This window comes from Loa loa (genome assembly GCF_000183805.2).
Source record: "Loa loa unplaced genomic scaffold supercont3.133, whole genome shotgun sequence".
NCBI classification, from domain to species: Eukaryota; Metazoa; Nematoda; class Chromadorea; order Rhabditida; family Onchocercidae; genus Loa; species Loa loa.
In genome coordinates this window covers 143,527-156,093 of record NW_018108313.1, presented here as the reverse complement: position 1 = coordinate 156,093, position 12,567 = coordinate 143,527, and the positions used below count along the sequence as shown (strand labels likewise).

Genomic DNA, 12,567 nt, shown 5'->3' with positions numbered 1-12,567 from the left:
TATATATATATATATATATACATATATATACATATATATAGAATATATGTATATATATATGTACATATATATAGAATATATGTATATGCTTATATATATCTTTTGTTCTTCCATTTCTACGCCATCTTTATTATTTCGGTCACCTATTAACATGTAAGTTAAGTAATTAAATCTGTCAGTACTTTTATTTTATCAAATCAGTCAGCACTTAATTTACCCATCCATTTGTTACTTCACATTTAAAGGAATAATACAGGACTGATGTTCGATTTGAGTCATGCATTGTTTATTTCGTGCTGCGCAAAATTTTCTATTGGATTTGTTGATTAAAAGCAAACAGTTTTTGGTTTTCAGACGGGATATATAATTCGAGAATTAATGAAGAAGAAATAAAGTGGAAATGTCGGAATTTTTGGACAATCAAGCGGAAGAGTCCGAAAATTCAGGTGAAACGACAGACACATCCATTGATGATGATGATTTGGAGCCTCGTGCTAAACGGAAGCGAAAGCAGAAAAAGAAAAGGAGAAAGCAAAAAAGACGAAACGAATTAGGAGGTTGAATTTCAGTTTCACCTTAATTCACTCAAAGCGCTTTTGTAGCAATATATAATTTAGCGTGGTTTTCGTCTACTAGAACCAAGCAGCAATGAAAAGTGTATATATATAAAACTTCAGTTTTTATTGTGCTATTTTTCAAGATACTGAAATGTCCATCTTTATATTGTTAAGAATAGATGAAGTAATCAACAAGCAATTTACTATTTGCAAGAATGTAGCCCTTAGAGGCTTGGAAATGAAATTTATTTATAGTTAAAAGAGAAATGAAACTTCTTTATTTACTATATACATTCAAGGACCAGATTTCATGATAATGCATTGAATTTTTTTCAAAAGCCTGAATACTATGTCTAATATTTTATGAATGTTTTCCGTTTTATTCATACTCCTTATCGTCTTCAATATTTTTCTGTAATTTTTAATAGCTTTATTTTGAGCTGGCATGGTTTGAATTTGGAATTTTTATCTTTGATTTGCAGTGATGATGAGGATGATGAAGAGGATGATGATGGGGAAGATGACGAAGCCAAAATTCAAAAGGAAATGGCAGGTTTCGTTGTCGATGAAGACGAAGCTGAAGAAGATGGTGATGATAATGAGGTTCGTTTTATTTATGGAGTATTCTTTTATTCCTGTGTCTCTCAGTAAATTTTCGAAAGATTCATCATGCTGTTTTAGTTGCAGTAAGCTGCTGAACTGAGTTGTCTTGCGCTATTCTGCTTCTGTTAATCTCAACTATGTAAATCACTGTATTTGACTGAAAATAAAAATTGGTGTTTAAAGTTGCTTTCCAGTTATATTTTTCAGGACGACGACAGAAGTGATATTGAAAAAGATGATGATCTAGAATTGGACGATGAAGACTTGGACTTGTTGAATGATAACTTAGACATACAGCAGCGTCCAGCTGGTGGTCGTGTGGTAATTGAAAGTGACGAAGAAGAGGATCGTGACCGTAGCAAGAGTAATCTTTATGATAAGGTTTGTTATTTTTAATCTCTCTGTTTGGATTTTTCATTCTACCAAGTGTTAACATTATGAGCAAGTTCATACAAATCCAGAGAGGTTGTAAGAATAAGAAAAAATGCTAAATTAATAATGTTTATGTAGTATCGCATGTTAAGTTTCTCTTTTTCTGAAGTTAGTAGATCATCTCATTTTTCAAGGATGATTTGGCTGGTGATGATGATCAGCGCAGCGATTACAGGGAATCAGAACGACGTGTTTATGATGGCGATGAGGGTTCAGGCACGGAAAGCGAACATTCTGGTGATCTTTCATTTATTACTTATAGTTTTAGAATTTTCTAGCATTTGCATTATATTTCAGCTGCTTATTTGTTTTTCTGTTTTAGAAGACGACTTCATTGTTACGGATGATGGGCAACAGCCGCAACATCGACAGCGTCGTTATCGTTTTGCAGATGTGCCAGAGCAAGCTATTGATGACGCGCGGGAGATATTCGGAGTCGATGACTTTAATTTTGCTGAATTTTACGACGAAGATGCTGAAGTTGGCGTTTGTTATTTTTCATATCAGTTTTTCCTGGCATCTCCACATTTTACAGATCTTTATTTATTCGAATATATTTTCATTTAAGCCAGGCGAAGATGAGGATGAATACCCGGAAGATGAAGAACAAGAAGAACTGGAAGGAGGCGATGTATCGCGTTCCCGTAAGATGAAACCGAAAGAAAAGAGAGCTACTTTGATGGATACAATTGAACCTGCAGAGCTTGAAGAGAAACTACTTTCTCCTATGGATAAACGTATACAACTGGATGATCGTCCTGAACGCTTCCAAGTAGTTTGATATCGTTTTGATTATTTTTGTTTTTTCATGTTCATTTTGATTGAATTAGAAAAGATGGTTGGGGAACAAAATGCACTTTTGACTATACATTTTTGCAGCTTCGTCGGGTTCCAGTGTGTGAGGCTGATGAACACGAGCTTGAAATTGAAGCCAAATGGATTTACCAGTATGCATTTGATAATGCTACTTTGTCGGAACAGGTATTAATCTACTTTTAATGGATGATTTGACACGTTGATTAAGAATTTCGTGATGTGCTACTCCATATTTATTCTTCATATGTTCTGTTATCCTAGAAACTGTTGGATTCAAACTTTCATTCGAAGTAAATTTGATGATTTTTGATGAAACTTCATTTTTACCTCCATTACGGGTGCCGAAATTTCATAAATTTCGTTGCAAATAGATTGTAAAACACAACTTTAGGAAGAAAGCTGTCTTACGGTATTGTCAAATTTGGATCTTCGCATTGATGAACGAGCTAAAATTGCTGCAGAGGCACCAGATAAAATTAAGGAAGCCTTGAAATTCATCAGAAATCAATTGTTTGAGGCAAATAGAAATTTTTTTTCATTATTTCGTTATTGATGATTATGTTATCATTTTTGCTGATAAACATCAGTATCAAGCTTTTTTTGAGATTGCACTTCTTTGTGATATTCATAGTTCCTGATCTTGTTTCAACTTTATAGGTACCATTCATAGCATTTTATCGTAAGGAATATGTAGAATCATGCTTAGTAATCAACGATTTATGGAAAGTTTATCAGTGGGATGAAAAGGTATCTCTTTTTATTTTCCATTAGTTTTGCTTGTTCGTATTTAAAGACTAAGGAATTGTTTATTTTCTGTTTTAGTGGTGTCACCTGCAACAAAGAAAGAAACGTTTATTAGAATTGATGAAACGGATGTTGAATTATCAGATGGAGAATGACAACGCGGCAGGGATGCGTATTGTTACTGAGCAGGATATGAATGAGTAATCATTAATTCTTTTGATTTACATCTATAGCGGCTTTATATAAGATGTCAATAATATACATATAGCAGTTAAAAATTGTTTTGGTGCTACAGAGTGCATGGAGTACAAACAGTAGAAGGTTTGATGGATGTTTCGACGAAATTCCAATTGTATTATGGTCCGGAAGTACCGAAAATGATAGACTGGGAAAAAATTCAAAATTTGAGTGAAGACGATCCTGAACGTGAAGCTGCTGAAATGCGTTTTCGTGCTGCTACAAGAACCGACAAATATATGGTATTTTTCAGGATGTATCTTTTCCTATATATCAGAGGAAGGAGTGAGTGCAACTGTGTTAATGAACAGCCCTTTGTGTCTTTTTTCTGAGTTACTGCTGCCTAGTTTCTAATTTGTCCTACTTTTCCAGCTATGTGTCCAGAATGGATTATCCGGAATGGCTTCACGTTTTGGCTTGACTCCTCTGCAATTTGCAGAAAATCTTGATTGGAAGCGGCATGATATTGTGCAAGACGATGAAGAACCACTGAAGGCGGCAGAGCAATATGTCTGTCAAAGTTTCCCCACTCCAGAAGCTGTGTTAACTGGTGCTATTCATGTTGTTGCTAAACAGCTAAGCAGAGAACCAAAAGTACGAGAACTGCTGCGGTTACGATACAGGTTACGTTTGAAGATTTCGGTATGTCCGACGAAAAAGGGCCGAGAAGAAATCGATGAAAACCACAAATTGTGGCCCAGAAGGTAACAAATTTTTATGTTTTTTTTTTCATAGTTTATTGATGTTTGCTTAAATAATTAAGCATTAGCAACAGATTATGGTCAGACACAATTCATCTTCAGCATTATAAAATTTCTGATGATTTAGGTACATACGCGATAAGCCTGTTGCAAGTTTACGACATGATGAATATTTGTGGTACGTGCAGGTAGATGCTCTTTACTCTTGAAATGTTTTCAACTACTTTTTATAGGATTTATTACAGAAACTATCTGACTATTCGAATTTTTATTATTCCTATTATTTTTAAAATGAAATCATTCAAATCTAAACTTTATGGTTTAGGCGCATGCTGGTGGATTACTGAATTTAAAGTTGCACTGTGACACAGAGGACGATGTTAGATTTGAAAAGACGATGCTTCAAGAATTTCTTTCAGAACAGCCTTATCACAGGCAAAAATATTTTGACAAAATTTCTTTTGAATTTTGAAATGGCAGAAATGGGGATGAATTTGAGGGTTCCACCCTTTGTTTGTTTCAAGAAATCAACCTCTTTTCAGAGATGAATATTCTCGCGTTGTTGATACATGGAACAAGATCAGAGAAGAAGCAGTAACAGTTTGTGTTAACAACTTTCTTTTGCCGGTGTTTGAACGCGAAGCTCATGAAAGGCTTCTGCAGGAAGCAAAAGATTATGTGATAAAAGTATGTGCTTCAAATTTGTGTAGCGCATTTTTAGTAATATTTATTTTTTGAATACAAGTTTTTTGGGCTACGGTTGACATAATTATGTGATTTTGAACTAAAATGTTTTTAAGAAATCAATTTCCTGTTGACCGAGCCAATTTCAGCAAAGCACGCAGAATTTGTATGATCGAATTAAAACTGCTGCTTATCGTAACGTGCATGATGATGATGATGATGACTTTGAAAGTGGATTTGCTAGTGGAACAAGAGTTTTAAGTATTGCGTATCCTGAAGAAAGGTAACATCATTATTCAGATTTCTGTTTTAAGATGTGTGAAAGTGACTCACCTATTGAAGTCTTATAGTTAAAAAATAACTTTTGAGTACTAATTTAAGTACTAATTATAACAAAGACAGATCAATTTTTTTCAGAGACCAGGCATCATTTTGTGCTCTTCTTGATCAAGATGGCCAAGTTTTAGACCATCTTCGACTAATTCATATTACGAAAAGTATGAATTCAAAAAGACCAGGTGAAGCAGACCTAAAGGTTACGTATTCATCTTGTGTTCGAAAACTAGAGTTTATTCTGTTGATCATATGAAACTTCTTCTGTAGCTACGTTAAGGAATTTTATGTTGTCCACAGTGTAGGTTATCATCAAAAAACAGCATTATGTTCATCGCTTTAAGCTCACTCCATTTTAATCTTCATTACCTGACCAATGTTTATTTCATTTTTTTAGCGTCAGGATATGGTTCATTTGCGCAAATTCATCGAAAAACGTCGCCCTTGTGTAATTGCAATATGCGGTGAAAATATGGATGCTTATTATCTTCGGCGGGATATTGAATCTTTACTACACGAAATTTCTGGGATGGCAAAAGAAATTCCAGTGGAAATTGTAGATAATGAAGCAGCCAAAATTTATATGCACAGCAAACAGGCAATTGTGAGTGTTTAGTAATATTTTCACAGATTTGTTGAATTGCGTAATTCGAATTGCCAAATTTTAATATTTTTATGTCTCGTAATAATCACTGCAACCTGTTTAGCTGTAATATAAATTTAGCATTCCCGTTTATCATTTAGTGCAGGATAAAGAAAAAAAGTTTGTAGCTGCAAAATTGTTTTTAATTTAGTAGCTTCCTGTTTGCACTATAATGAATTGATTTGATGAAATATTTCACATGCAATTCTATGAATGTTAGACTTTTGGTCTTTAGAATTAAGAATGTGTCCATTTTGCAGGCGGAATTCCCTAATTATCCACTAATGCTGCGACAAGCAGTTTCCTTAGGCCGTTTGTTGTTGGATCCATTAATCGAATATGCACACTTATGTAATACGGACGATGACATTCTTTGTGTTTCATATCATCCGTTGCAAAGTGAAGTTAACAAGGTAATTTTTTGCACTATCTGTGAATGTATGCATATATATAGGAAACAGTAAAAATAAATCTGTGTGTTTCCTCTATACAGTCTTTTTCCCAAAGAATTAAGGTGACGTTTGCGCCAAGTGATTTGATCAGTTACAGGAAGAACTATTGTTTGCGTTATCACTGGAATTCATAAACAGAGTGAATGAAGTAGGTGTGGACGTAAATCGTTGTTTGGAATACTCTCATACCTCATATTTGTTGCAATTTGTTTGTGGCTTAGGGACGAGAAAGGCGGTGCATTTACTGAAAATACTGAAACAGAATGATAATCTTCTGGAAAGTCGGACAAAATTAGTTACATTGTGTCGTATGGGACCGAAGGTAGGTTTGTTTTATGTTCCAATTCTATAAGTTGGTTGGAATTTTGTACAAAAGCTTTTCACCACTTTGTTTTGGTTTGAAGTTAGCTGACTTCCATTCCGTCATTTTATAAATTAATTGGTATGAAATTTATTTGTAGGTATTTATGAATTCGGCAGGCTTTATCAAGATTGACACAGCAAAGGTGTCTGAAAGAACTGATGCTTATGTTGAGGTAATTATGAACTGTGCTTAAAATTAATAGTATTTCATGGCTTTACACAAAAGGTTTGTTACTTTAAATTAATTGTGCCATTCTTTATGTAATTTTTTTATTTCACTTGAATTTAGGTGCTGGATGGTTCCCGAGTGCATCCAGAAACATATGAATGGGCTCGGAAAATGGCGGTCGATGCTCTAGAAATTGATGACGCTGCTGATCCTACAAGTGCTCTGGAAGAAATTTTGCAAAATCCAGATAAGCTTAAGGTTTTTTTTGTTTCTGCTTGTTTTTCAAATTATTTCTTACTCGTGGTTTAGCTTGAATATACAATTGATTATTCAGCTGATTTACTTCGCTATTGTTCATTTGATTTTAGGATCTTGATCTTGACGCTTTTGCGGAAGAACTTGCCCGGCAAGGTTTTGGTAACAAAAGTATCACACTGTATGATATTCGAGCAGAGCTAAATCATCGATACAAAGATCTTCGCATTCCTTACGAAAGTCCATCGGCTGAAAAAATTTTCACGATGTTGACAAAGGAAACTTCTGATTCCATAGGTAAATTTGGAATTTGTTGTTGTTTATTTGCGTTTTCCACTGATTTTTATTTGCTTGTTGAACTTATTTAGTAGAAAAGTTCATTTCAGTTTAACTGATTTTCATCAATCATTTAGTAACCCGGTACCAATATAAAAAACATTACCATAGATACAATCACCTATAACAAAAGAATTATTTCTATACTCATAAAATTGGAAACATAAAAAAAATGAACCAATAAAAATACAAATTAACAAAAAAAATTCACGATCAAACTTATTCAAACACAAATACTGACGAGAATATTTCAATAATTGACTATTTATTATTAAAAACAAACTAGCTGTACCATTAATACTAACATAATCAGGAGATAAAATACCCAAAGGAGATCAAATTCCACATAATCAAGTTAAAGAACATAAAGAAGAATCCAGAAAAGTTCAAAAAATAGAAAAAAAAATAAAGCTAACTCACTAAATAAAAATAAACGAAAACCTTGACTAAACATACGATAATCATAAAAAGAATATTGACTACTTACATCCTCCAACACAACATCTTTTAGTTACAAAAATAAAATATAAATAATATACAATAAACAAACAAAAATAGAAAAAAACATGATATGGAAATATATGTTGTAGTTTTGAAATTGTTATATATGAAGTACGCGTTGCAACAACATGGAAACCAGTATAAAACCAGGAACCATGGAAACCAGGAAACCAGTATATTTCCTTTTTTGATAATAATTTCTGCAGGAGTTTTTTCGCAGGATTTATTTATTACGGTGTGATTTTAGGGAAACTGGTAATGGGACGAGTAATGCATATAGTTTATCGCAAACCGAGAGATCCAGAGGAACGAGAACGTGTACCTCCTATTAGAGATGAGCGTACGGGTCAGTGGAAATGCCAGTATTGTTACAAGCCTGATTTCAACAATACAAATGAGGTGGTTTTTGTCTAATAAATTTTGATTGGATTTTTGACTGTTAATTGATGAATTGTTTACGGATTATGAAAATCAAGGTGTGGCAACACATTGACTCTTGTCCTGGTCAACCAGTGGGTGTAAAAGTACGATTCGACAGTGGTATAACTGGTTTCATTCCAAATAAGTATTTATCAGATCGACCCGATTCGTTTGTGGATCCAAGCGAGAGGGTTAGGGTAAGAATTTGATTTGCTCCTTTCCAATCGAAGAGAGGTGTTGCATCTCTACCATATAATAATAATTTTTCTATTACACTGTATAGTTTACTTTTAATCATTTTTGGGGCTTAGAAAATTTTTGGAAATTTCAGCGCAACCAACCCATATATTGTCGAATACTGGAGTTGGATCCCGATAAATTTTCGGCGACCTGTTCATGTCGATCATCTGACCTTAGAGGCCTACAGCCACAGAATAGCGAGTTCGACCGTTACTTCGACAAACTGAAGTATCAGGTAATAAAAGAAAAGTTGATTGTGGAGTGTAGTCAATACATTTTCTATTTGCTTATGTTTGACCCCGATTGCAGGATGACGATGAAAAGGATAAGAAACTAAGGGAGAAAAGGAAAATTGTAACATATTTCGTGAAAAGGGTTATATCGCATCCATCATTTCATAATGTGACTTTTAAAGATGCCGAACGAATGCTTCAAAAATTTGAACAAGTAAGTATTTGAAATCTTCACCATCGATTTTTGAAGCTTCGATGAATTAAATCATTCGTGAAAATGAGATTCTTCTCAGGGCGAAGCCATCATTCGACCTAGTTCAAAATCCGTTTCACATCTAACTGTAACATGGAAAGTTGCTGATGGTATTTACCAACACATCGATATTAAAGAAGAAGGGAAACAGCACCAATTTAGTCTTGGCAAAACGTTGTTAATTGGTACAGAAGTATGTTCTTAAATACAATACGGTCATATGAAAATGATTAACTTATATGATACTTGGAGATATTTTTGCAAAAGTTGTGTGTAGTCTGTGTTTTACCTGTTAGTTGTTTTCAGCTCAAACTAGAATTTCAGAAGTTATTGTCCTTTTCTGATTATTAATTTCATTGCATGATCCCTAACAATGTTTTAACTTCGTTGCACATTTTTTAACAAACTTGCAACTTCTTCAGGAGTTCGAAGATTTGGATGAAATCCTTGCTCGCCACATACAACCTATGGCAGCGTTGGCCCGTGATGTTTTGTCGCATAAATATTTTTTGGATGGCAAACGGGCTGAAGATCGAGATGCTATTGAGAGTTATCTCTTCGATGAAAAAAAACGAAATCCCCAGCGGATACCGTGAGTGTTTCATTCCTTAGTGTAGCTCTCTTCTGTGTTGTATGCTCTGTTTGTTAATTGTAATATCCAATTGGTTTTTAGTAGTTTTTTTTTCACTTTCTTACTTTTTTTTAATTTTTTATTTATAGTTATACGTTGACACCATCACAAGAATATCCCGGAAAATTTGTTGTATCGTATTTGCCGCGCAACAAAGCAAGGCATGAGTATATGACCGTAACACCAGAAGGATTTCGTTTTCGACAGCAGTTGTTTCAAAGTCTTGAAGTTGTTTTATCTTGGTTCAAAGTGCATTATCGAGAACCACCACCAGGAAGTAAGTTTCACTTTTCCGTAGGATATTTGTGAAATTTCAATTTCGCGAGAATTTGACCTCAATATTTCAAATAACTTTTTCACGAGAAAAACCGGAAATTGAGTTGCTTCAAGTGCTTACATGAAACAGAATTAAGACTTACAAACCTCTTTTTCTTCTTTCTTCCCTTCATATCTTCTGCTGAAACAGTTGAAGAACAAAAGTTGAACATGTTTTGCAAAGTTCCAGTTTCAAATTGCAGTGTATCGTTGAAATGGTTGTGAACATGACGAAATGGACGTTTTCTTCATTGCTATATTTCATATTTTGTTAATCTTTCGTTGCATGTTGAAAAATTTAACTAAAGTTCCTGTTTTTAATTCATATATGTGTTTTTACAAATATCTCGATTATATACATAATACTGTAAAGAGATTAAGCAGTCATTATATAATTTCCGTCAGTTTTTCAACATATGTAATATGTATTTTTATAACTGTATGTACTGTTTATTTTTGTTTAATCCGAAAGATCCCTCATTGGTTTCATTATCATATCTTTAAGGTTCATTTTATAGGCATTAAAAGAAAAAGAAAGTTTTGTCATATGTAGAAATGCCAGTATTGTTTTGCGCAGTTCTGTTGATGTTTATCCTCAATAAGAGAATGTTTTGGTGGGACAATTTTTGTATAATAAATTGGATTTTCATATAGTGTTACAAGAAATCTCAACAGTAAGATCTCGGTTTTTATTCTATTCTTTAGATTCTGAAAAAAATAGAGTTTTCCAGTATTATGGTAAGTGGGTAACAACATGTTTTTAATAATATTCAGAAAAATATATTTTTGCATGTATTCACTAAGAACAGTTGGAATTCTTTATAAATCGTTAGAAATAAAACAAATAGTCGTTATCCCGAATCTCGTGACATACTGTCTGTGATTTCACGACAACTTGTTGCTAATTATACTTATAAATGATCAATCTAATTAGCAATTCACCCACTGACAAGAGGGATATGCATCGACCTTAACTTCGATAATGAGTTATTGAGTAACGATAATAGATATGATAAGGGTTGGATGTTAAGAATTGCATTATGCATGCCGTTGAGACTCGCACACTGGTTCGCTTGCTATCGGAGTGGAATAGCGGGCACCCATATCAGGACTGTTGAAAAGATAGGGGTGGGAAAAGAGGGGGAGATGGCTGTTGCATACCAGTACTTTAGTGTTGTGATTGTTCATTTGTTATAGTGTTTAAGAGTAATTTGATTAATTACAATAGAATTTAGTATAATTTCAGATTCCACATATGTTTTCAAATTCACTCACATACTTCAGTTTTATGTTTGATTTTCCACTTTCATCATACTTGCTTTTTATTTTAGTTTAATATCAATTTAAATTATGAAGGAAGCATGTTCTAATTCTTTTTTAATTACTCATTATCATCCTAACCATTAATGCTCGAACATGATTATATGATATCGCTTATACTTTATATTGATTGTCATCAAATTCGTTTCATCCATGGTTAAAACGAAAAATGATGGAGTAGTTTGATCGGTCGATAGAGAGAAGCTCTGCTTAGTTTCGATCATAAATGTTCTGTTTTTTAAAAATGTTTTCTATTTTTTCTGCTACACTTTTCCGAATGATGAATAATGATAATTCGATGAAATTTGATGATGAAGACACTATAAAAGCATAACTCTTGTCATTTCTAAGATAACTCTTATCATCATTTTGCTTAGGTTTGATATCGTAATTATCCCCGATCCACAAGAACTTTTTTTTTTGGAAAAATAGGATTAAATAATTAGTGATAATTTTTTGTTCTCTTAATTTATCGGTGCTGTTATAATCGTTAGCACAGTAGAAATCACAGTAATTAGAATTGTTATTATAATTAGAGTTATTTTTACTATCATCAGCTTCGTCGAATTAATAGTTTGTTCTTGCTACTTCTGGACAAAAGTATCAATCTAGGTGCTGACAAAGAAGTGGAAGTACACTAAAGGACGATGTCGTCCGATATCGACATCATTGAAATTATTGATGATATACCTTCACCAATGATTTGCAACAAGGAGCCAATCGTTTTTCGCGGAGTTGGCCATCTAACGATGTTTGTATTTTAATTTAATCTCCTTAAAATTCTGCTCCATTTCTTCTGGATTAATTTTTTAAAGAAAATTTATTTTCAAGATTGCTGTGACTATTACTTTTTTTATCTTTTTTTCTCTTTTTCAGAATTTGTTCCTAATGTAACAGATATAATAGACGTTCTTTTTATACTTTTATGAAGTCAGTAAAATGTCTTCCACCAACTCTGATTTAGATATTACTGTGAATGGGGATAAAGCCTTTCTGTAATATCAGAATAATACAGTTACTATCCCATCAAAGAAAACTTAGGAAATGCTGAAAAAGAAAGCCAGATAGATATCCATCTTATTCATAAACCAATGATTTCATGAATTAAATTAGCTTGAATATCAGCTTTGTATGCCTTTCTAAAACAGGCGAAACATTGGCTTCCGTCATGAAGTCGTGGGGGGGGGAGGGGGGGAGGGAAAAAAAAAGCGGTCCAGATAATCTCAGTACTAGAACCGTTGCTATTGATTGAGCAATATTTTTCATCGCCATATAATTATTGTCATAGCAATGTTGTCATATAATTTATTTCTTTGCTTTTTAATCGTA

At 33.4% G+C, this 12,567-nt stretch overlaps 2 protein-coding genes across 2 annotated transcripts in view; both read left to right on the top strand.

The window, feature by feature from the left end:
• Positions 1-348: 348 nt before the first annotated feature.
• Positions 349-10,319, top strand: LOAG_08467 (SH2 domain-containing protein). Its single transcript, XM_020447711.1, has 31 exons — positions 349-557; positions 1,040-1,160; positions 1,368-1,541; positions 1,727-1,829; positions 1,915-2,072; positions 2,161-2,364; positions 2,472-2,573; positions 2,800-2,925; positions 3,066-3,155; positions 3,231-3,352; positions 3,448-3,631; positions 3,762-4,093; positions 4,218-4,278; positions 4,416-4,525; positions 4,633-4,777; positions 4,924-5,057; positions 5,192-5,309; positions 5,505-5,711; positions 6,011-6,163; positions 6,300-6,524; positions 6,664-6,738; positions 6,855-6,992; positions 7,103-7,286; positions 8,074-8,225; positions 8,303-8,443; positions 8,578-8,721; positions 8,796-8,933; positions 9,013-9,165; positions 9,395-9,564; positions 9,693-9,880; positions 10,122-10,319. The coding sequence occupies exons 2-31, from the start codon at positions 1,104-1,106 to the stop codon at positions 10,130-10,132; spliced, it is 4,299 nt and encodes a 1,432-aa protein (XP_020302088.1). The 5' UTR covers positions 349-557; positions 1,040-1,103; the 3' UTR covers positions 10,133-10,319.
• Positions 10,320-11,885: 1,566 nt separating this feature from the next.
• LOAG_10323 (cysteine-rich hydrophobic 1 protein) overlaps positions 11,886-12,567 on the top strand; it is a gene marked incomplete at its 5' end in the record, with an annotated part of 2,052 nt that continues 1,370 nt past the window's right edge. The window contains one exon of the mRNA XM_020448138.1: positions 11,886-11,989. Coding sequence (XP_020301690.1) covers positions 11,886-11,989 — 104 coding nt within the window. The remainder of the gene's footprint in view (positions 11,990-12,567) is intronic.

What these genes read in the sequence shown, in the direction of transcription:
- LOAG_08467 (XM_020447711.1), top strand. Translation starts at nt 1,104, where the DNA reads ATGGCAGGTTTCGTTGTCGATGAAGACGAAGCTGAAGAAGATGGTGAT. An exon ending in TCAGAAATCAATTGTTTGAG is followed by an intron (nt 2,926 to 3,065) that starts GCAAATAGAAAT and finishes TCAACTTTATAG; the next exon opens with GTACCATTCATAGCATTTTA. An exon ending in ATTTCAACAATACAAATGAG is followed by an intron (nt 8,226 to 8,302) that starts GTGGTTTTTGTC and finishes ATGAAAATCAAG; the next exon opens with GTGTGGCAACACATTGACTC.